The following is a 22,991-nucleotide window of genomic DNA, read 5'->3' on the forward strand; positions in this document are numbered from 1 at the left end:
GGGAACAAAACACAAGCCACAAAATAGTTAAATCTGATAACCCCGAATGATCTATAAATAAAATAAAAATAAAAAAATTATTAAAATAACGAAAGCTTAGCCAGACTTGACAGCTTTATCTTTTTTTTAACGACAGAAACAAAGAGACAACGGTCTGCTTCGCAATGATTTATTAAATTGGAAACCTCTTACAATATGGACGTGTTGGATTTATTCACGCACTTTAAAAATATTAATTGAAAGTTACTTTTTCATATATTATTTGCATAGTATTATCAAAATGATAATAGTCTTCATATTTATATACAAGGAGAAAGCTGTTATTTGTGAAATCAATTGAACGATCCACATCTGCGACGAATCCACTGTAATCAAGCTTCTCTTATGGAAGCATTACATTTTCGAATATTCAGGGTCATCCCCTAGTTTTTTTGTTGTTGTATAGTAAGATTGTTTAGAGCTCTGTACGTTGTTTACTATAGCTGCATTTTTTTGTGGTTGTAGGCTATTACCAAGATGTTCAATAGTTCATTAGTTAACTATTTGTTAATGTATTAACTAACATAAACAAACCATGAGCAATACATTTGTTACAGTATTTATTAATCTTTGTTAATGTTAGTTAATTAAAAGTTAAGCTTTAATGGTTTGTTCATGTAAGTTCACAGTGCATTAACTAATGTTAACAAGATTTTAATAAAGTATTAGTAATTGTTCAAATTAACATTAACAAAGATTAATAAATGCTGTATAAGTGCAGTTCATTATTAGTTCATGTTAACTAATGTAGTTTACTCATTTTAACTAATGAACCTTGTTGTAAAGTTTTACCAAATCGTGAATAAATCATGTAAAATTACATAAAATATAAATAGTTAAGCCTACACTACAGTCTACAAAATAGTGTGCACTTTGATAAATCTACTCAATTAAAATATGGTAACAGATTACAAACAGCTAAGCACATTATTACGAATATAATAAGAAATTTTAAAGATACTGGCATTAACCTAGTGACTGCATCACTCATTGATTCATTAACAGACGTGATGACTCACAAACACAAGCACAACTCTAACCAGTGTTAACCACAGAAGTCAAAACTATAACAGAAGCTCTTTTAAATCTCAAAGATGAATGAACATTAAACATTATCTGAAAAATTTACCCAGTAATGTCTTTCTTTAGGAATTATTCAAATAAACAAATTATAATCTTAACAACAAAATGAGATTTCATCCAAATGTTTTGTTATTATTTTTTTATCATCATTTTAATTCAACTTTTGGTTTAAAAAAATGCATATGTTATGATGTGGTGTGAAGTGGTAGCACAGAACCCAAATGCAGACAGCAAGTACTAACGAAAAGACTTTTATTATATAATAAACAGAAAATAAAACCCACGGGGGGCAAAACAACATAAACAGGATAATACAAAGAACACTAAACTGTACAAGACACAAGACTACACTATTACACTAAACAATAAACTTGACCAAACACTAACTCTACAATAAACTAGTCTTCCCTTATGAAAATTAACCATGGTTTTATTGTGGTAAAAGTGTAGTAACCATGTTTTTTTGGTGTATTGATTACTATCAGCAAAACCATGGTTTTACTACATTAACAATGGTTTAACTATGGTTTTTGACAACCATGGTTATCATAACCATTGTTATTTTGTATGTTTTTTTTTAACTGTAGTAAAACCATGGTTAATTTTCGCAAGGGTTGACTCGACAGAATACTCACGGGAATGGAAACAAACAAACAAGCACAGAGTGACAAACACAAGGACCTTAAATAGTGGAGAACTAATGAGGACAACAGGTGACATGGGTTAAACAATAAAGGGGATGACAAGGGAGCGGGGTAAAATTGACAAGACACCGGGAACACGTGGTCTAGTAAACCAATACTGAGACCACGTGATCCCACACAAAACATGGGTCTGTCATTATTCTGCCACAAGACTAGATTAAACAAAGGACAAGATGGCAGAATCATGACAGCATAGTTATTAGTTTGTTAAAGAATGTTTGTAACAAAGCAGTAGGAAAAATAATATTATATAAGTGAATAGTGCCCCAAATCTGTTTGGATACAAACATTATTAAATATATCTTCCTTTGTGTTCACCAAAACAAAGTAATTTATACAGGTTTGGGACAACTTGAAAGTGAGAAAATGGTAACAGACTTCTAATTTTGGGTGAACTATTCCTTTAAGGACATTAAACATTTAATAAACATGTAATTACTTTTACTTAAGTGAAGGTTATAGACGGTTAGATTTAGATTTTTTTTAATAGTCTGACTAGTTGCTAAACTCTTGTTGTTGTTACTGCTAAAACCATTTATACTAAAGTAAACAAGTTTTTTTATGTAAAAACTTATTAAAGCAACACTATGTAGTTTTTTACCTTTAAATAATGTCTCTAAAATTATTTCAGTGATAGAACAACTCTTAACTGGATGAATTCTACTGCTGCTGCAACCTGAGCAGCCTCCTAGCTGCTACAACCACACTCTGAAGGGGATCGCACACCGGCCGCGCAACTCAGCGCCGCGTCAAGTCGCGTCTAGGACAACTCATAGGTATTCTAAACCGGAAGTGCACATTAAATAGCGCGAGCTTCGTCAGATAGCATCTACTTCAAAATGCAAAATATACGTTAGCAGCCAATGTTACTTGTTAATGATTTGGGACAAATATGATGTTATGTAATGTTAAACTATGTGAGTGGCTCTGTGTGGTGCGACAGGGATTTGAACAACTTCCTGAGTCACAGCTGGGCAGCGCGGACAGGCGCCACCTGGCGGCACCGGTGTGTGTATACTCATAGAAAACAATGTGTTCGATTTTTTTAGAACGCCGCGGCACTGAGCTGCGCGGCCGGTGTGCGATCCCCTTGAAAGTCGCGTGGTCGGGTAGAGCACACAGCCCCTCCCCTCCCCCTGCCTGCAGAAGAGTGTCTGATACCAGGCACTGTTGGGCTTTTCAACCACATGAAAGTCAAGTCAATCTTACATGAAAAATACATAGTGTTGCTTTAAATAAAAAAAATCATAATATAAAATGCAGTAAAAACAGCCTAAAATTATCAAGGCATGGATTCAGCAAAATATACCAGGGGTTTCCAAATTTGGTCCTGAAGGGCGACTGTCCTGCAGAGTTTAGCTCCAACACACCAGCCTGGGAGTTTCTGGCAATCCTGAAGATCTTGGATCAGATTAAAGTTGGACCTAAGCTCTGAAAGACACTGGCATTCAAGGAACATTACTGACGTTGATGTAGGTTATTGTTGTAGAAATCATTTTAACAGACATGTGTAATGATGAAGGTTTGCTTTTATTTCAATATTAGGTACATAAAAATGTAGAAGAACTTAAATCAAACATGCTTTCATATTAAAATATTGATTTGATCCAGCTTTGCCTTCCATGGTTTATGTTGCTTTAAAGAGAACCTCTCATGGTGTCATGAATCCATGGAAGGTAGTGAGAGATTTTAGTATACATCGTAATGTAGCCTGTAGACTTATTCCCAATGTTGTAAGACACAATGCCGTGTGGGACATTTCCACAAATAAGTGGACCACCAGAGTCTCCCTATAAGAGAAAATGTGGTTTAGTAGCCATAAATATACCATTAAAATACAATAATAATTTTAGCATGAAATATTTTCAATATAATTGAAAGCTTATGAAATACCTTTGACGGGCCAGTTCCTCCCTCAGTGCATATAGTGTGAGGTGGGGCACAGTTTTTAGTAAGAGTCAAGTTCACTTCTTTCAGGACTCTTGATGTAGACGTGTGAGTGTATTTTTGCCAGCCCCAACCCATGGCCATGCAGTTTTTGGGGATCACCTCTCCCCTAGTTTTTGGCAGGCCAATGGTTTTCACAGTCTCATTCAGAGTTGCTCTTGTTTTAAGCTAAATAGAAAGACGTAATGTTTTTGCTTGAGTAGATGTCCCATATGATTATTAAAAAAGTTTGCACATACAAAATGCATATTAGACAAAGACAAACCTTTAGTAGCATGATGTCGTCATGACATTGCTCGTACACAAAATGTGAATGTGGAATGGCATCGACCTCTATACCATGAGGTAAACGATTCGTGTCATCAACACCCAAATACACCCTGAGATTACTAAAGCAAACAAAATAAACTAAATGTTAAACAATTGCCACTATTTCAACCCTACAGTAAAGATTTACACATTAATGTAAATTAATGTTGTTAGATGTCCAAAGGCATTGATTATAAAGTTAATTTGATCAATACTACAATTTAAATGACCTTGTTCATCTAATAGAAAAATTGTAGTTTTCAATTTTGCAACCTTTTATAGTTGGTTATAGTGAAGTATAAGAAGCAAAGTTTGTGTTTTGATGTCACTGATAGTATATTATTTTACTCACTTTGTTTTGCAGTGGGCAGCCGTCATCACAAAATCTTCCCTTATCAAAAATCCACCACATGCTGCACGTCTATGTTTATCACTAATGTAGACCATGTATGGGCGGCTGTGTGGAATGGACACCTTACCATTAACAATACCATGATCCATGCCGACACCTAAAGAAAGAATGTGAATGTATACTCATATAAGAATATTATATGTGATACCGTTTGCATGGTAAAAAAACAGATTCACTGTATTTCCTCCTATTGTAAAAACTTTTTAAACAATTTAAAGGGTTATGAGAAATTGTCTGCTGTTATTACCTTTTTTTTTACAGACGCTAGGACACATTTCTCAGGTCACTTTTGAAAAACTCTTCACACAGTGAGCGCAACAGAAGTCTATGTGGGCTAAACAGAGGATCAATTTTCATTGCTTTGGCACAAAATGCATTTATTGACTACATCTCTTAAATTTCATGAATTCTTTTCTCACTCAGACACCACAACTGCCAAAACTCTTTTTATGTACAGGCCAATTTGCATATGCATACATACTGTTTTCAAAAGTGTTAAACTTATGTTCAAAACAATACCATGATAACTGAAAAAGACAGCAATTTGCGACATTTCTACAGTAATATTTTAATGAAATATATTTTAAATCTTAAAAATAAATGCTATAATAACAATTGGCCAAATGGAGAAGACCGAGTACAGTAGCATTACTATTTTATCTGTATCAGTGGATGGCGTGTTTACAAATTCTTGTATTTTGGAATTACAAAAAAATAAAATAAAAATAAACTACATAAAATATTGAAGAATTCTGCATCATATCTGATTCATTCCATAAACATATATTGCAGTGAATTATAAACAGAGAAAACATTGTACAATCCTACATGTTGTTAGTGTTTTTAGATTATTGTTTTGTGGGTGACAAAGTGTGTGGCTGAATAAAGTGTTTTGGTAGTTCTAGTGCATTTTAAATGTGAAATGAACTGCTTTATCAAGCTGAAAGTTTGTTAGGAGAACTGTGTGAAGAGTTTCGCAAAAGTGACCTAAGTATTGAGAAATGTGTCCTAGCGTCTGTAAAAAAAACTGTAGTGTAGTCTGATATGAAGTCATTACCTGGGGTGCAGGAGTGCAGCAGTAGCAGTGTAGTTATGAACCAAAAGATGCTCATTGTAGTCACTGTTCAATCCAGCGATGTGTGAAGCACAATGAAGTTGTCTTCTGCTTTAAATACAGATTCATGGGACTCAGACCAGGAAGATGAAGCTAGAAATTAAACCATGCACCAAATTCAGATCAGTTTATCTAATTTAACACCTCTGAAAAGTTCTCATCATTAGCGTTTGCTGATTTACCGTGAAGTAACCACACTTTTGGTGATAAGACCAAACATGCATGCTTATGTCAGCGATATCTGTGTTGCGTGTTTCCTGGAAGACCACTAACCAACCCTAATCTGATCCAAACATATCTACAAGAAATGTTTAATCTCACAGATCTTTATTACAGTTTTTTCGATTGCTAAACGACAGTGGGCACAACTGGAGTCACATGTGCAAAACTCTAACTACAGTCTGCATCATGTGGACCAAACCCTAGTTCGTTTTTCAATGCTTAAACACAGTTTTCAAAACTCTACACACGTATCCCATCACTTTAAACATAACCTGCACAACACTGTGGATTTACAGCACTTTGTTCAAATGCTAACACACTGCTGTCAAAACTGTGAACCACACATTCAAAACAGAATTGATTTCAGACTTGTGCCTTTCAAACACTGCTGATTGCAATTTCATATAAATATATAAATATAATTATATATAATATAAATATTATGTAATAAATGTATATATATAAAAATAGATATAGGTGGAGCTCAGAACGACTAATTTTGGAAATGGAACAGGGAAGACGGGTTCGTGGAGAGAGAAGGGTGGCAAAGAGTGGCCTGATGCTAGAAAGAAGCAGGATTAGCCTCTCAATTACAGTTTTTTACGATTGCTATGACAGATTTTTCAATACTTTTAACAAAACTCTTAACACAGTTAGCACTACATCCACAAAATGCATATAATTAACACAAATTTAAAATGTTTTAACTTCTTTTACATACAAGCTCAAACAAGACCAAAACAATAGATTTTTAATGTCAAATTTACAAATGCTTTCAAACAGCATGTCAAAACAGATAACATCCAGACTTATAGAGGGTGGAAGATGTTGCATTCTTTAGAGGGACATTTTTTTTACATATGCATTACTGTATGACCTTATTGACATGTCAAGTGAGAATAGAAACAATCCATGTAAAATGCATTACTTACCTGTTGGTTTGTTGAAAGATGTGTATAATGAAGGCAACCTCCTAAAATTGGGCTGCACTCTTTCACCAGCCTATCCTAGTGAAATCAGTGAATTCATCACTGACTACTGTTCTTGCAGGCCTTAGAATGACACCACCATGCATTCTTACACCTCTGCATTGACCTCTCCTTGGGCCTGCTCTTCTCCCTGCACCTCTCACTGAATCTCTCACTGCACCTGCATCTCTCACTGCACCTCTCACTGGGCCTGCTCTTCTCCCTGTGCCCCTTGCTCTTACTCTTCCTCATCCAGACATTACAGTGTTTGTCTTTTTCTGTTTCCAAAAACATTACTTCTCAAAGTCTTCCTTTTACTGTATAAGTATCAATGTAATAGAAAAAATAACCTAAGCCAGACTTGAATGAGCTGTAGTTGGCCCAATTTACCCAACATAAAGGTTTTTATATTGTATCTAAGGTTTGGAATATTGTTTTGCTATTGTGAGATGTTGTGTGTTAACATTCATAATTACTACAAAAACAATCCATCATTTTGTTGGAAAGTATAGCTTTTCTGTTAAGAAAATGTAAGCATTAAATGTGTTTACTGACTGCATATTGTGTGAAAACGACATGAATTGTGTGAATTGTATGGCCACAAAAGACAAATGGGGTGCTAATTGTGTTTAGAGTTTTGAAAATGACGTCGCCAAGGGCATCCTTCAGCAGCCGCCTCCGTTACTCCCCGGGGCACTTTAAAGAAGCGAGGAAATGGTCGCCATCAGCCCATCCCGCCCACTCAGCGGGTTGGGACATCCTCAACAGAGTCTCTCCCGTTCTACCACCCATCAGCAGGCTTAGGTGAGTGTTACATCACACAACACAGTCGGTGCGGCTGATATGCACACACCAGGGATCACCTCGGCCCCTCCCTACACGGGTAAAGCAGTCGTGCCTTTAGTTCCTCTTGCACGGTATCTGGGGGCATGGGAACAGCTTCCCAGCCCGTCGTGCTGGCTTTTATGCATGATCCTTCTCGGCTATGCGGTTCAATTCTTCCGGCACCCCCAGAATTCTCAGGCATTCTTTTCACAACTGTGAAAGCTGCCGATGCGCACGTTCTTTGTGCCTGAATACATGCAAGAGCAAGAGTTACAATTATTTCAGAAGCTCTTGGGGCATATGGCCGTGACACCACTTGGGCTGCTCCAACGATTCACTCGGAGTGGATGCACTGGCACCTATGTATTTCCTCCTATTACTTATTATGAAACAATTTAAATCGTTATGAAAAACTGTCTACTGCTTTTACTGTAGTCTAATATGAAGTCATTACCTGGGGTGCAGGAGTGCAGCAGTAGCAGTGTAGTTATAAACCAAAAGATGCTCATTGTAGTCACTGTTCAGTAAAGTGACGGGTGAAGCACAGTGAAGATGTCTTCTGCTTCAAATACAAAGGACTCATACCAGCAAGTTAAAACCATGCACTGAATTCATATCAGTTTATCTAATATATCAGCAAAGGAAGTGTTGCTCGTCAACTTTTGCAGATTTATGATAATGTAACCACATTTTGGTGATAACATCAAAATACATGCTTTGGAAAAACATCTTTTGGTTTTACATTTGTGATTGTTGTCTGTAGCAGACAAAAAATAGGCATCATACTTTCATGCACAGATAAATTCAGCAGTGACCGTTTGGCACGTGTGTTGTCATGGTTATGCACCTGGCCCAAAGTTGAATTCTGGTCTGTTTTTCTTTATTGATTTGGCAACCTTGTTAAAAATAATAATTTTTGGTTTCCTATAGACGAGGGGGACAGGTAGCATGGATCACCGCTGTGCGAAGAGAGGTTTGGCAACCAGGCAAGAATTCAAAGATCTGTAGCTAACATTGTATAGATTCATTTTATACAGTAACGTTAGCTCAGTGTAGTAGTTGATACACTTTAGCTATGATTTGAACTAAGGTAATAATCTACTTTCAAAGGGCCTCTGTTGTTTCCCTTCCGAGGGAACTCAACGCTGTGTCATGGAAATTACATTTTAGGGAGCACTATGCAACGCGACGTGGATGAATAATGTGTCAAATTAGATCTATATATAGACGCCGGTGGATGACGTCACTGTGACGTTGTGCCCCAAGGCTATAAAAAGGAAGTGAAAACTGAGTCAAACAGCTTCAGATATTTCAGGGAGAACCTTCTATGCGAATGTGTCTAGCCCTTTTATCTGACCACGCTGCCTAAATTTGTCCAGGTTGTTTTTTGTTCAGTTAGTAACATTAAAACGATGGCTAGTAGCAGCAAGCAGAAAGGATATAAGCCGCGTGTTACACCCTGTCCTCAATTTTTCAGGAATACTCACAAGCTATGTGTTGTCTGTTTGTGAGTGAAGCATGTGTCCACTTTTTTGAGGGGGAGGCATGTAAACATTTTTAAAGGCTACCGCTGAGAGTGGTTCGCTCCCGTATGGCAGTGTTTGACGAACTGCTCTATGGCAGCCATGATAGGGTCTAAATGGAGATGTAGTAAATATTGTATTAGACATTCCCAAGAGGAGAAACATCAGGCATTTTTATATATTTTTTATCTCGCTGCTCTTTCCCTCAGAAAATCCAAAAGAACACACAGACAGCTGCAGAAACAAAATGTTGCTTCTTGTGCCCACTCCTCAGAGAGCTTGGGGAATGAGACAAAAGCCTCAGAATCCGCCCAGACAGGTAAAGGCGGAACTGAGAACAGTTATTGTTACAAACCCTAAGGCAGGGTTTCTAGGAGGGACCTTCTAACTCAGGCAAGGGGGCACACTATATCACCCCCACTAAGAGCTTTGAAAAATGTGGGTATGGCTGAGATCATACATAATTTTGGAGCTCCTTTCACCAGGAAACTTTATTAAAAAGAGGAGACTATTCACTTCATGGTGTAGTAAAAACATTTAGATCCAATTAACTGCCCAGTGGCTTCAGTTCTGGAGTAATTACAAGAAAGTTTTTGTTCTGATCTATCTCCACCCACCATCAGAGTATATGCTGTGGTTATCTATGCTTTTCATGCTCCTCTTCCTGAGGGGTCTGTTGGCACATTGAGGATAAGGCCTCCTGCTCAAGTCAGAGTTTCAGCATGGCACTTGGCTATGGCTTCCTTCGAACCTATTGATTCTTGTTCAGACAAACATCTGCTTTAAAATTAGCCTTCTTATTAGCTATTACTTTTCTAAGGAGAATTGGTAATCTGCAAGCATTATTAGGTTCCCCTTCAAGTCTGGAGTTTGCTCCAGGAAAATTGAAAGCTATTTTACACCCGAGACCAGGCTATATTGCCAAAGTTCCTAGCAATGTGGCTAGGACATTGGTTCTTCAAGACTTTCATCCTCCTCCACATGAGTCAGCGGATCAACAGAGGCTACATATTCTATGCCTGTTAGGGTATTAGAAGAATATGGAAGATCTTTTATTTGGAGAAGATCCAACCAAGTTTTGGTCTGTTTTTGTTCTCTGAGTAGAAAACGTCCAGCATCTAAGAAGACAATCAGCAACTGGATTGTAGAGGCTATGTAAGGTCTAGGCTCTCTAGCGTATAAGGTGTGCCATATGCCTTCAACTTTATGAATTAGGGCACACTCAACTAGATGTATGGCATTCTCTCAGGCCTCTATGCAAGATGTTCGTGATGCTGCCGATTGGTCTTCCTCAAGGCCGCCTTAATGCACGGGCTTACCTGGGCTGAAGCCCAGGGGCCTCCCAAGTTCAAGGGCCTCCCAAGTTTGCGTTCATGACGAGCTGAAAATGTCATATTGTTTTGTAACTTGTCGGGTTTTCTGTCAATCACTCTAATTGCACGTTACATGGCTGCTGATTGGTCCGTTGTAACTTAACGTGAAATAAAATGTCAGCGGGACGCACCTATAGCCGACAGCTTAGGGCTGGCGGCAAAAAGAAGTCCTGCGGATATTTTTTGCTATCTGGGACGTAACATATTTTTTATTCCGCGTAATGTAATTAAGTGCGCGTTGTCAACTTGACATTCCTGCACGTTAGACTGAGTGTGACAGAGAAACGGGAAATAATCCACCAACAAATGAAAGAGTAATTTCTGAAATTTCATAAAAAGCACTATGGTGAGGTGCAGCTCTCTCTCTCTCTTTCGTGCGCGCTCGCTCGTTCGCTCTCTGTGCTCGTTCAGCTGAGTCTCTGGCATGCAGAAGTCTCTGACCCGTGCACAAGAAACTGTGCCGCTAAATTAAGAAAGGAGTTCCCGCACATAATGCTGTTAGTTGTTATAAAGTTTAAGTTTACTCGCGTTTATATCAGTGACGCGTGCGCAGCTGGAGCGATGTAGTTTGACGCGACGTCCGCTCACAGTACACACATCTGTTGGTAGAAAGACGAGAAAGAGACGCAACGGTAAAGGTGCAAGTCTAAGAAAGTAAAGAGCGACAAAACCATCTCAAATGATCATCCCCTGATAGCACCATTATAATCTCATTATCTAAAGATCTTATATACAGGTATGTTCTGTGCATATTCATACTTGGTCGTTTTACATGCTTATGTATGCATAAATACTAAATACAATGCATACTATATCTTCAATAGCCTACAAAATAAATAACTGATTAAAAAACAAAATTCTGTCTATAAAGACTTATCTTTTGTTATCATTAATGCATTTAACAAGATTATGTCTATAAAGACTTATCTTTTGTTATCATTAAGGCATTTTCACTTTAAAACTAACTTTAACTTATTATATTTTTAAAACTGTGGTGAGCATTTAGTTAGTGAGTGGCAATTTTCTGCAAATTATATTCCAAAAACTATATAAACATAAAGCTTATAAACATATAAACTTTCACACAGTTTGGTTTTATTATCACCACAAGTTGCTGTGTGTGGTTGTTAAATAAAGTGTCTTGTGTTTATGCTCAAGTGGACTCAGTGATATGTTAATAACAATATTATGGTGTTTTCTGGCTCAAAGAGGGAAAACTCACTGTTGTATGTCTCAAAAGAAACTAATGCATTTTGTGATGTAGATTACCTAGATATTACACTTAAAAAAGAGACTATAAATCGAGGGGAAGGGGGGCCTACAAAACCTCTTAGCCCCGGGGCCTCACATTAGGTTAAGGCGGCCCTGGTCTTCCTCCCATACATTTATGAGGAATTATGCTGGTCTATGCTGGTTTGATGCTGGTTTAGCTGGTGGTCACCAGCATACAAACACCAAAACACAACATATGTTGTGTCTTGCTGGTATGACCAGCATGGGATGCTGGTGCTAATGCTAGTTTGGTACTGGTTTAGCTGGTGCTAATGCTGGTTTGGTGCTGGTTTAGCTGGTGCTAATGTGGGTTTGGTGCTGGTTTAGCTGGTGTTCACTAGCAAACCAGCACCAAAACACAACATATGCACAAAATATCCACTTTCTATTTATAGCCTTGGGGCACAACGTTACAGTGACATCATCCGCCAGTGTCTATTAGGGGTGTAACGGTTCTTGATAAAGAATCGAACCGTCCCGTTATCCCCACCTGAGGGGCAAATGTAGATGAATGGCACCAACCAAAATGTTATTGTTTTAAAATGTCTCTCCATAAAAAAACAAAGTTGATTGTTTAACATCTGGTCTTACAAGATCTGGAGAATTTCGCAATCACTCAAGTAAATAGTGAACTTTTAGCCATGTGAAACTGAACCTTTTATTCGTGCTGACGTGCTTTAATGCACTGACCCACAACTCTTAACAACCACAACAAGTGATGACGTGAGTGATACTTTGCATGCATAAATACTGTGATAGCTAGTACATATAATGGCACAGTGATTGTATTAGATCGGTCCTTTCTCATGAATAATGCATAAAAATCAGTGGGGTGCATTCATAATGTGCATGCACTGTAAAAAAATTGCAGCATGAAGTTAAAAACAAGTTGGTTTTGCAAGTCAATTCAACCTACTATTTAAAATTTGGACTTGTGATAAGTTAAACACTACCTGGATATAGGATACACTACATGTTTTTTGCTTATTTTGTTCAAAAGCATGATCAACGTAAGTCTACATATTATAATAACAAGGAACCATGCTTCTAACCACAAGTTAAGAGCTGTCATTCAAACCACACAAGTTTGCGATGCAGATTTCGAATGTTTGTTGGTTGTGGTGGGAAACACCAAATTGTTGAACTTTGTGAGTAACAATGAAACTTAAGACAGTAGTTGGCTAATGATGCTTTTAGGAAACGCACCCCTGGTCTTTTGTTCTCTGTGGACTTTTGGTTTGTATTTTCCTGTCGGTTCTCCATGTTTGTAGTTCTTTGTAGTTCTTTTGTTGATTGTCCCCCAGGTGTGTTTTGTTTGCTTGTTATCCCCTGTGTATATATAGCCCCAGTGTCCCCCCCCCCAAAAGAAACATGTACAAATGTGAGAGGATTTTGGTATTGTAAATTTGAAATAAATTTGTATAATATGTATACATTATCTGAAAGCTGAATAAATAAACTTTTATTGTTGTATAGTTTGTCAGGAAAGGACAATATTTGACTGACATACAACTATTTGGAAATCTGGAATCTGAGGGTGCAAAAAATCTAAATATAAAATTGTCTTTAAAGTTGGTCAAATGAAGTCCTGCATCCACTCCAATCCAAAAATATCTACAAAATATCTTTTACATAAAAGAAAACTCAATATGTTTGACCCATACAATGTATTTTGCCATTTGCTATAGATATACCTGTGCTACTTATGACTGGTTTTGTGGTCCAGGGTCACAAATTGGTCTCTGACTAAAAACAAGATATCAGTTTTGCTACATGGAATGCAAAAGCATTGTAGCTCAATATCTCAAAACTACTCATAACATATAGGACCTTATAATACTAATGCGGTGGTGTGTTTAGAAACTGCTTGTTGCGTTTTGTGTGATAGTAAAGGAAATCCCCTTATTGGCATCAGGCTACAAATGTTTTACCTTTTTATCATAAAGCTTTTTAGTGCCACCTGTCTTTGTTGGTTTGTCCAACAGGCAAGCCTAAGGCATCGTAACATGAAGATAAAGCTAGAAATGTCAACATGCACTGAATTCAGATCAGTTTATTTAATTTCCAACAGCAAAAGAGGCAGTGTTGATCATCAGCTATTGCTAATATATCCTAACAGGGCTGTGTTAGATTGAGATCAGGGGCTTTTGTCAACCCCTGAGCTACACAGTGAACTTTTAGTCTTGTGAAACTGAACCTCTTCACAGTGCTGACAAGCTTTAATGCATTGATGCTGTTTTATAGTTGTGATGCTGTGTTTTTGCTATTAGCATTAAATCAATCAAATTATTTTATGTCAAAGCTAATTTTACTTTTATGGCTAATTTAGTTTCTCACTATCGTTTAATTTTTGACCACCGTTTTACTTAAAAAATCCCACCATATCAGCTTATTTACATGTGTGGATGCAAAAAGTGTCTCTTCTGTATGGAAAAACTTGCATCTTATGAACATTGAGATAAACTCAGGTTGTTTAAATTCATTGTCTTACTGCATGAGAATTGCTGGCTACTTTTTTCAGCTATGCATGCTTTATGAATTCATTTATTTATGAAATTGGTTAATGTGGTTGATGCAAAAAACCCTGATGCAAATCATTGCAAACTTTCAAAAGAATTCAAAATACTTCACTAAAGATTCAACAGGACCTCTAGAAATTGTGCTGTGTTACTTAAAGAGCTTTAAAAACTCTTGGATGAACTCTGGAGCTAATGTTATTGTTTTATAACATTTAGTGTCAATACTTTACTGCAGTATCAGTTATTAAAATATTTTTTTATTGGTTGGATATTGATAGTTTAAGATGTTTATTTTCTAGTTATTTTAATCAGTGGTATAAATTTTTACCACAAGGTGACAGTTGAACATTTGCAATACAACTACTGTAGATCATGTAGATTGTAACTGCGAAAATAATTTTAACAGACTTATGCAATGCTAAGGGTTGTCTTTATTTTAATCTAGTACATTAAAATGCAAATAAAGAGCTTTCATAAATCAGAAATGCTGTAATATCAAACATGTTGAGTTTATCCAGCTTTGCCTTCCATGGTTTGATGTGTGCTTTATAACTAGTAAAACCATGCATTAGTATGTGCAATTTATAACCTTTAAAAAAACATATGGAGCATCTACTCAAGCATCTTTACATGTCTTCCCATTTAGCTTAAAAAACAGAAACTCTGAACAAGACTGTGAATAGCATTGACCTGCCAAAGACTAATAAAGAGGAAATCTCAAGTAATTGCATGGCCATGGGTTGGGGATGGCAGGAATACATCTCGGTTACGTATGTAACCCACGTTCCCTGAAGGAAGGGAACGGAGACGTCACATCGTGACCGATGAATTGGGAACTCGCTTAGAGAGACCAATCTGCTTCGTAAACTACTAAAACGCCAATGAACTTGGCATTGAGATATTTGCATAATGCTGGCGCCGCCCCACCAGGTGCGTATATAAGCCACAGGTGCAAATATGGAAATTAGCTTCGTTTCGCTGAGAAAGCTGGAAAGTGTGACCGGCCGATAAACAGCAGGAGCAGCCCTGTGGCGACGGGACGTGACGTCTCCGTTCCCTTCCTTCAGGGAACGTGGGTTACATACGTAACCGAGACGTTCCCTTTCAGTCGGTCACTGCGACGTCACGTCGTGACCGACGAATTGGGAATCCCTACCAAAACGCCACTGAGGGCTGACCTCTTCCAGTGTCTGCGTGAAGCCCTCCGGTTCCACTTAAGGATAAGGAGAATTAGGTTTTAAGGCAGAAGGCCGGGCACTAGATGTTCCTTTAACCCCACAGTAGTGCCAGTGACTGGAAAGCGCCCTTTCTGAGCGGTAAAGGAACGCTGCGGAAGCCACCGCCCCGTTAAGGGCTATTGGTGGGCGAAAGTCAACCTCCTCCGGGGGCAGCGCTTCCAAGCTCACCACCTGATCTCTGAAGGGAGTGGTGGGAACTTTGGGCACGTAGCCTGGTCTGGGTCTCAGTGAGACAGCAGGACCAAACTGAAGGCACGAATCGTCAACAGAGAATGCATATAAATCCCTTACTCTCTTCACGGAGGCCAATGCTAACAGGGTCAGAGTTTTCATTGACAAAAACTTCAGACTCGCAGACTGCAAAGGCTCGAACGCGGGACCTGTAGGGCTTCAGCACCATGGACATGTCTCGGAGGAATAGAGGGAGGGCGTGGTGGGTTTAGCCTGCGAGCGCCTCTTAAAATCTAATAACCAAATCATGCGGGCCAACTGATCTGCCGTTAATAAGTGAGTGATGAGCAGAAACAGCGGCGATATCAACTTTAATGGTGGAGGGTGACAGCCTACCTTCTAACCTATGTTGAAGATATAAAAGCACAATGTTAGCTCTTTTATCGCCAGCATTTTTCATGATTTTCACAAAAGTTTAATACCTTCCAGAAAATGCTCCTTTTTAAATATATAAACATATAATATATAAAATAAAAGAACAGACCCTCTGCTTTCAAACAAAAAAATCCGTTTCATCCTACCTTCATGTGTTCTGTTTTTATCACCTCTCAAATATGTGTAGGTTTCATCAAAATGTCACGGTAGGAAATCCTCTGTTTCCTCCGTGTCATGTGTGTGTGTATGTTTGTTTGTTCACTCACCTCTGCCATGTGCTCGTTTGATTAAGTGTTGTCACCTGTGTATGATTGTCTCGCTCCAGCTGATCCTCATCACCCATCAGCTACAAATACTCACCCAGTTCTCTCCCTGTTGTCAGATCCTCATTTCATGTTGCTGCAATCACTTGGATTATCGTCTCTCGTCGTCGTGTTGGATTTGTGTTCGTGTTGTCTTCTCCGTGTGAGTGTTTGGTTTGTTCCTGGTTCTATCCACTGGCCATCATCGCACTCATCACCGACTTCACGATTTCAACACTCTTCACGCCACCGTAGACCTTCGATCACCATTGCCAACATCCTGGACTCAGTCATTCACTCTGTTGTTTCATTATATTTACCATCATTATTAATAAACCTGTGTTGATCGTCTGCGCTTGCCTCCTCCACTTTATTGTGTCATTACAGAAGGATCTGACCATCATGGAGGCAGCAGGCGATCGCTCCCCATCTCATCTAGAAGAGTTTTTACAGAGAGCTGTGGGTCGTATGGATCGCCAGGACAAGGCGATAGATGAGATGGGTCGAGCCTTCCAAGCAATGGTGACGAAGGTTTCCGAGCTCGCCCTTCAGGCTCAACAACAACATCCATCGCCACCCATTGCGCCCCCCACGCCACCCACACCGCCGATCGCCACCGGGGGTATTCCCCAGTCCGAACCACGCCTTCCGATTCCGGAGAAGTATGCAGGTGAGCCGAAATTTTGTCGATCATTTCTCTCTCATTGTTCTTTGCATTTCGCATTGCAGCCCCGCACGTTCACCACCGAGGAAGTGAAAGTGGCGTTCGTGCTCTCCTTGCTCACGGGGAAGGCTGCCCTCTGGGGGACGGCGGTGTGGGAGAACCACGACAGCTGCTGTACTTCGTTCCACGCCCTTTCGGAGGAGATGAAACGGGTCTTCGACCGCTCCGTCGCCGGGAGAGAGGCGGCCAGACTGTTAGCGGACCTACGTCAGGAGGAGAGGTCCGTATCTGATTACTCCATCGAGTTCCGCACCCTGGCGGCGGAGTGTAAGTGGAACGAAGAGGCGCAGTGGGATCATTTCCTGCATGGGTTGGCTGACCGCATCCAACAGGAGATTCGAGCTGTGGAACTTCCATCTTCACTCAATGGGTTAATCGATCTTACTATCCGTATTGACAACCGGCTAGACCAAGCCGCCAGACGGAGGGGGAGAACCACTCGCACAACCAGTCCCGAGGTTCAGCATCGGCGGCCAGAGGTTGCGGTCAGCCCACCTGGAGATCTGGAACCCATGCAGGTGGGGCGAGCTCGGCTCTCCCGGGAGGAGAGGAACAGGCGGAGATCCCATGGACTGTGTTTATACTGTGGCAGTCCAGAACATCATATCCAGCGCTGCCCAGTAAAAGATCAAGCCCGATAGTAAATCTGAGGCTACTATCGGGTGGGATCTCTGCCAGGAAGACCTCATCTACATCGACACTCCTTCCGGTGAGACTACGGTGATCTACTCACACACTGGATCAGCACGCTTTGGTGGATTCTGGGGCCGAGGGCAGTTTCATGGACTTTAATTTCGCTTGTAAGACCAAGATTCCTCTCACCTCTCTCAAACACCCCATTGCACCTTTTGCACTTGATGGACACAAGTTTCCAGTCATCACTCAGACCACCATTCCTGTTTCACTCATCACATCTGGTAACCATACGGAGAAGATTTCATTCCTCATCACAGACTCACCTCAGACTCCCGTTGTTCTCGGTCACACTTGGCTCCATAAACACAACCCCAGGATCGATTGGCGTCTCGGATCTGTGGTTAGCTGGAGCGAGGAGTGTCATTTGTCTTGTCTTTTGTCTGCTGGTGTTAATGTTTCTGAGTCTGTGTTTCAGGGGGAAGCAGTGGATTTGACTAACGTGCCCGCGGAGTACCACGACCTGAAGGAGGTGTTCAGTAAGTCGCGGGCTGATTCTCTTCCTCCTCATCGTCCCTATGACTGTGCGATAGAGTTATTGCCAGGTACCTCTCCGCCTAAGGGCAAGTTATATTCCTTGTCTATTCCAGAGACGGCGGCCATGGAGAAATATATATCCAGTTCTCTAGCAACGGGGTTCATTCGCCCTTCCTCTTCTCCAGCGGGGGCGGGGTTCTTTTTTGTGGGAAAGAAGGACGGATCTCTGCGACCTTGTATTGACTACCGAGGGTTGAACAACATAACGGTAAAGAATACTTATCCTTTGCCGCTTATGTCTTCAGCTTTTGAGAGGTTGCAGGGAGTGGCCGTTTTCACTAAATTGGACTTACGTAACGCTTATCATTTGGTCCGCATTAGGGAGGGGGACGAATGGAAGACTGCGTTTAACACCCCTCGTGGCCATTTTGAGTACTGCGTGATGCCTTTCGGGCTATCTAACTCGCCGGCAGTCTTCCAAGCACTCGTTAATGACGTGTTGCGAGACATGGTCGATCAGTTCATATATGTTTACCTGGATGACATATTGATTTTTTCTTCGTCTCTCCAGGAACACGTGCAACACGTACGACGAGTGCTTCTGCGGTTGCTAGAGAATGGATTGTTTGTCAAGGCGGAGAAATGCGTTTTTCATGCACAGTCTGTTTCTTTTCTAGGACACATCATTTCGACTGAGGGTGTTCGCATGGATCCTGAGAAGGTTAAGGCTGTGGTAGATTGGCCATCCCCAGAGTCTCGCAAGGCCCTGCAGAGATTTCTGGGGTTCGCCAATTTTTATCGGCGTTTCATTCGCAATTTCAGCCAACTAGCCGCACCTCTGACCGCTTTGACCTCCCCTAGTTTGACGTTCAGGTGGTCAGACGCAGCTGAGGCTGCGTTTGCCAAACTGAAAAGCTGCTTTGTTTCAGCTCCTATTCTTGTCACCCCTGATCGCTCACGTCAATTCATAGTGGAGGTCGACGCGTCAGAGGTGGGGGTAGGAGCAGTGTTATCCCAGCGCGCATCCTCAGACGGAAAGGTTCATCCTTGCGCGTATTATTCTCATCGTTTATCTCCTGCGGAAGTTAACTATGACATTGGCAATCGGGAGTTGTTGGCCGTCAAATTAGCACTGGAGGAGTGGCGTCACTGGCTTGAAGGGTCGGGTGTACCTTTCATTTTATGGACGGACCATAAGAATCTCGAATACATTAGAACTGCTAAAAGACTTAACTCCAGGCAGGCTCGGTGGGCATTGTTTTTCGGTCGTTTCGATTTTACACTTTCTTACCGGCCGGGTTCCAAAAACATCAAACCCGATGCTTTATCCCGTCTTTTTGAGCGTTCCGATCGTACTGCTACTCCCGAGCCCATTTTACCGGAGACCATCATTATCTCCGCGCTCAGATGGGAGGTCGAATCGAAGGTGTTGACTGCCTTAGAAGGGGTAACGCCCCCGGCTCGTTGCCCACCGAACCGTTTATTTGTGCCGGAGGGGTTACGGTCAGACGTTCTCCAGTGGGGTCATTGTTCCAGTGTTGCTTGTCACCCAGGGGTTAGTAGAACTAGATTTCTAGTCAAGCAACGATTTTGGTGGCCTGGTATGGCTCGTGATGTCCACGACTTCGTCTTGGCTTGCTCGGTTTGTGCTGTTGGTAAGACTTCCAATCGACCTCCAGATGGGTTACTCTTACCGCTGTCTGTCCCTTCGAGACCCTGGTCCCACATCTCGCTAGATTTTATTACCGCCCTCCCACCCTCCAAGGGTAATACGGTGATTTTAACCGTAGTGGACCGGTTCTCGAAGGCGGCTCATTTCATCCCCTTGCCCAAATTGCCATCAGCCAAGGAAACAGCGGTAACTGTCATTGACCACGTCTTCCGTATACATGGCCTTCCGACAGACGTGGTTTCTGACAGGGGTCCCCAATTTGTGTCCAAATTTTGGCGAGAGTTTTGTAAATTGTTAGGAGCGACTGTTAGTCTTTCTTCCGGGTTCCATCCCCAGAGCAATGGTCAAACCGAGCGAGCCAATCAGGATGTCGAAAGGGCATTGCGGTGTTTGGCATCCAACAATCCTTCATCCTGGTGTCAACAACTCTCAATTGTGGAGTACGCACACAATTCTCTGCCAGTGTCATCTACGGGCATGTCTCCATTTAAGTGTAGTTTAGGGTATCAACCACCTAATTTTGTTAGTACTGAATCCGAGGTGTCGGTCCCCTCCGCAAACGCACTAGTCCAGAGGTGTCACCGCACCTGGACCAGAGCTCGTAGAGCTCTACTCCAGGCAAGGTCGCGCACCAAGGCTAAGGCCGATCGCCACCGGTCGAAGCCTCCCCGTTACGTCGTCGGTCAAAGAGTGTGGCTTTCAACCCAGAACATTCCGATGCGTTCCGTTTCAAATAAGCTTGCGCCCAAATTTATTGGCCCGTTTTCTGTTACCAAAATCATTAATCTGGTAACAGTGCGTCTTAGCCTTCCTCCTGCGTACAGGAGGGTTCACCCCGTCTTTCATGTGTCCAAAATTAAACCGGTGATTTTTTCCCGTCTTAATCCGCCTGCCCCGGTTCCCCCCCCGCATCGTATCGTTAATGGGGAAACCACGTATTCGGTCAATCGTATTCTGGACTCTAGACGGAGGGGACGCGGTTTTCAGTACTTGGTGGATTGGGAAGGTTACGGTCCGGAGGAGAGAAGGTGGGTTCCTGCTCGGGACATACTGGATCACCGCCTTATTGATGATTACAATCTTCAGGTAAAGCAGGCTGGGAACGCCAAGGGGCGTTCCTAGGGGAGGGGGTACTGTCACGGTAGGAAATCCTCTGTTTCCTCCGTGTCATGTGTGTGTGTATGTTTGTTTGTTCACTCACCTCTGCCATGTGCTCGTTTGATTAAGTGTTGTCACCTGTGTATGATTGTCTCGCTCCAGCTGATCCTCATCACCCATCAGCTACAAATACTCACCCAGTTCTCTCCCTGTTGTCAGATCCTCATTTCATGTTGCTGCAATCACTTGGATTATCGTCTCTCGTCGTCGTGTTGGATTTGTGTTCGTGTTGTCTTCTCCGTGTGAGTGTTTGGTTTGTTCCTGGTTCTATCCACTGGCCATCATCGCACTCATCACCGACTTCACGATTTCAACACTCTTCACGCCACCGTAGACCTTCGATCACCATTGCCAACATCCTGGACTCAGTCATTCACTCTGTTGTTTCATTATATTTACCATCATTATTAATAAACCTGTGTTGATCGTCTGCGCTTGCCTCCTCCACTTTATTGTGTCATTACACAAAAACAGCAAATTTTGAGCAAGAAGCTGAGATAAGCTGAGGTGCGGGTGCCATAATGTGCCCCTTCCTTGAGAAAGAAAGTCCTTCCTCAGGGGAATTCGCCAGGGAGGGGCTGTCGCAAGGAGCATTAACTCTGAAAACCAATTCCTGGTCGTCCAGTACGAGGCTCTCCTCGTCCTGCCTGACTTTGCACAGTGTCTGTGCGATTAAGCTCACTGGAGTGAATGCGTATTTGCGCGTCCCCCGCAGCCAGCTGTGTGCCAACGCATCCACGCCGAGGCTGCCCTCGGTTAGTGAATAAAACAGGCGACAGTGGGTATCGTCCGGTGACGCAAATAGATCTCTGCGCACGACCGAACTTCTTCCAAATTAACTGGACCGTCTGGGGGTGGAGTCGCCATTTGCCGGGGCGCGCAGCTCGGGAAAGCGCATCTGCCGCTGTATTGAATGAACCCGGGATGTAAATGGCACGAAGGGACCTCAGATGCTTCTGACTCCAAAGGAGGAGATGACGAGCGAGATGCAACAGGTGACGAGAGCGCAAAAACTGCCTTAACGGTAAATAACGCAACAGTCGCAATGTTGTCTGTGTCGGCTAATACATCCTTCCCTTGCATCTCCATAGCGGAGCGTACAAGTCCCAGATATACAGCGCACCACTCGCGGCAGTTGGGGTGCTATGCACACCCCTGAGACTGCAAGCCCGTCATACGTGGCTACTCATCCCGTGCTGGGGGCATCGCATGCTACAGAATGCCAGGAGACCCGACTCAGGGGCATATCTTGCTATCAGAAATGCTGGGTCTGACCATGGGGTAAAATAGAAATGACACGCAGGTGTAATGGTTACACGGTGTATGCCGTTGCGCCACGCTTTCCTCGAGACTCGATCATAAAACCAATGCTGAAGCGGTCTCATATGAAGCAGCTCGAGCAGTGTCACAGCCGCAGCTGCTGCCATATGTCCAGGAGCTTCTGAAATTGTTTCAGAGGGACCGCATTCTTCCCTCGAACTAAACCGAGGCAAGTCAGAATAGACTGGGTGTGCGCTCTTATAAAACACGCCAATAAATCGATCGAGTCTATTTCCATACTGAGAAAAGGATCCTCTGCACGGGGCAAAGTTGCTCTCTTCCCAGTTGACCTGATGACCTAAACGAGCGAGATGCCGAAGTATTAAATCTCTGGGTTCGCGCACGTCTGCCAAGAATGAGCTATTATAAGTTGACGTAAATATAAGCAGAATGCGAACAACGCTCTCTCTCTATGAGATTTTAATGCCGTGACTAGCACTTTCATGGAGACACGGGGAGAGAGAAACAGCTCGAATGGTGTACTTAGTATT

At 41.6% G+C, this 22,991-nt stretch overlaps 1 protein-coding gene across 1 annotated transcript; it reads right to left on the reverse strand.

Annotated features, from left to right (window-relative positions):
• Window positions 1-3,061: 3,061 nt before the first annotated feature.
• On the reverse strand, window positions 3,062-5,672 carry LOC141359509 (granzyme H-like). The gene is made up of 5 exons (XM_073862095.1): window positions 5,552-5,672; window positions 4,435-4,591; window positions 4,039-4,162; window positions 3,720-3,941; window positions 3,062-3,616 (listed from the first exon to the last, which is right to left on the reverse strand). The coding sequence occupies exons 1-5, from the start codon at window positions 5,604-5,606 to the stop codon at window positions 3,464-3,466; spliced, it is 711 nt and encodes a 236-aa protein (XP_073718196.1). The 5' UTR covers window positions 5,607-5,672; the 3' UTR covers window positions 3,062-3,463.
• Between the last annotated feature and the right edge of the window lie 17,319 nt (window positions 5,673-22,991).

Source organism: Misgurnus anguillicaudatus, chromosome 23 (assembly GCF_027580225.2).
Source record: "Misgurnus anguillicaudatus chromosome 23, ASM2758022v2, whole genome shotgun sequence".
NCBI lineage: Eukaryota > Metazoa > Chordata > Actinopteri > Cypriniformes > Cobitidae > Misgurnus > Misgurnus anguillicaudatus.

Coding starts and splice junctions, on each gene's coding strand:
- LOC141359509 (XM_073862095.1), bottom strand. CDS start 5,606: ATGAGCATCTTTTGGTTCATAACTACACTGCTACTGCTGCACTCCTGC. Junction 4,163..4,434: donor GCTGCCCACTGCAAAACAAA/GTGAGTAAAATA, acceptor TGTTTGCTTTAG/TAATCTCAGGGTGTATTTGG. Junction 3,617..3,719: donor GAGGAACTGGCCCGTCAAAG/GTATTTCATAAG, acceptor TTTCTCTTATAG/GGAGACTCTGGTGGTCCACT.